At 24.7% G+C, this 2,224-nt stretch overlaps 1 protein-coding gene across 1 annotated transcript in view; it reads right to left on the bottom strand.

The window, feature by feature from the left end:
- Positions 1-684: 684 nt before the first annotated feature.
- Positions 685-2,224, bottom strand: part of LOC107443962 (octopamine receptor beta-2R-like) — a 10,972-nt gene continuing 9,432 nt past the window's right edge. Inside the window, exon 3 of the mRNA XM_043055904.2 lies at positions 685-758. Within this exon, the coding sequence (XP_042911838.2) occupies positions 685-758 (74 nt within the window). The remainder of the gene's footprint in view (positions 759-2,224) is intronic.

Genomic DNA, 2,224 nt, shown 5'->3' with positions numbered 1-2,224 from the left:
ATATATGTATTTTATGAAAAAAATAATGTGTACCTTTAGAAGCAAATCTAAATTTAGATTTGAAATTCACACATTTAAGTTAAACAAGATTAACTATTTGTAGAAGTGGAACAAAAAGAATTGTTCTGGTACAAAAAAATTGTTCTCCTGCGTCATTGTTGTTTAACAAAAATAGTTTACTCGTCTTGGAAAAATTAAAAAATAGTACAATTTCACTCAAATCAGTTACTGGTAAAAAAAGATTCGTTTCCTGAAACTAATGTTGTGAGAAATTTAACATACATTTAAATTCATTTAGAAAGAATTTTAAAACATTTACATTTATAAGACTCTCTTTGCATAACCCTTATTATATTGGCTAAAGATCAATCACAAAACAATTTGCCTAAAAAATGTTCAGGAAATATTAACATAAGTTATCCGTGAAACATTTTTTGCATTGGCACAAAATGATATTTCTTTATGTTTACACAGTATTCTGTTTCATTATGCTTGAGTTCAAGTTTGATATTCAAGTTCAATTTAAATTCAAGTTCATTACAGTTCAAGTTCAAGTTCATTTTAATAATTCCACAGAAATATTTGTACTTTCAGAGATGCTGCGCAAAAAGTTTTTTAATTCCAACAAAAGTGTAAATTGTCCTTATTATAGATTCCGGTTGCGAGGTGTTAAAAAGAGTTTTGTCAGGAGCAGTAAAATTTGTATTCTGTTGAACAAATTAATGCTTCGTCCAAAAATGTTCCCTCTTTATTAGCACCTAAAAGAATACAAAAATTAAATTATGTAGGTATGAGAAATACGAAAAAAATAATAATTGGAAAGATTGGACGATGAATTTATTAAGTTATATTATCGGAACACGTAAATTGCCTTTGAGCATAAGGATATGTTATTAATAATTGAAAATATATCCAATGCTCTTTCAATATCATAATTTATATGCATTAATAAAATCTTTGTCAAAAACGAAGTAAAAATATCTAAAAGCTTGGAGTTACAAATTAATATTTAAGTGAAGAAAAAGGAAAATTTCTTACTTAAATACAAAAACAATTCTCTGGATAAACTAACTTTATAACAGTATGTTTTGCTTTATACTAAAATTGATGAAGTGCATACGCATTATCATGATATCTCTTAATTTGTAATTATGCTTTATGGAAGCTTAATTTCAGAAATAATTTGCAACTTTCAAGAAAAAAGTTTGTTTTACAAAAAAAAAGGAAAATTTAAAAAATATTTTATCTTAAGTAAACTTTAAATATTTTTCGATTAATATTTCGTTGGTGAGATTTTTATCTGCACAAAATACATATTTAAACAAAAATAAACTTAAAATATTATGAAATTACATTTGATTCCGCTTTTCAAACTTTTTTGTTGTTTTCTTAATGGATAATAAATTAATGGATCCACATAAATAAGTAATACAATGACGTTCATTTGTCTAAATTACATTCTTATAAATTATCGGTTTTGAAAAGTCCAGTCTGAACAACCCAGTATTCTCTAATCAGTATAGATTATTCTCTAATCTAAGATATTATTCTAAATTTGAAATGAACATTGAAAATTTTAAGGTGTGTCCATTTTCTTGAAGATGCATTTTGAGCTATGACCACAGTAAAAAGCTCAACGAATGAAATATTATTTTAGAACAGATTTCATTTTTAAAATGTTTTAAATCAGTCATCTGAACTGAGAATTTCAAAAAAGTTGTTGGAATATGCGGACGAGAAGAGTATTTAAAGAGAACTAAAATCAAGGTTATAGTTTTGATCTAAAGGAAGTTAATTGTGGGATAAATTCAAATCTTAAAAAGCCTGGCAATATATCCTCTAAATACTTTAACATAATTATTGAAATTATTTTTAAGGATGGCTTTACTCGGATGATTAACAAGCGATTTTGTCTCATTAATATACCTATTTTAGATTTTATGCAAAAAAAAATAATTCTATAACTTTGATTCCCGGATGTCTTTTAAAAGCATTCCATTTCCTAAAATTGAAGTGATTACTATTGCTTTTTACTATTATAAAGATTTCTGCATTGTGATTTTGAATATTGGGAAAATTGGAAATAACAATATTTTTTTGATAATTGTATTTATATAATGAAAATTGTTATTAACAGATTGCATGATACAAAGTTTTAAAATGACTAATTTATTTTTAAATAAAATGAAATATCCATTTATCTATCAATTTATATATATATATA

The sequence above is a fragment of the Parasteatoda tepidariorum genome, chromosome 7 (genome assembly GCF_043381705.1).
Source record: "Parasteatoda tepidariorum isolate YZ-2023 chromosome 7, CAS_Ptep_4.0, whole genome shotgun sequence".
In the NCBI taxonomy this organism is placed as follows: Eukaryota; Metazoa; Arthropoda; class Arachnida; order Araneae; family Theridiidae; genus Parasteatoda; species Parasteatoda tepidariorum.
This window is presented reverse-complemented; position numbering and strand designations above follow the sequence as displayed.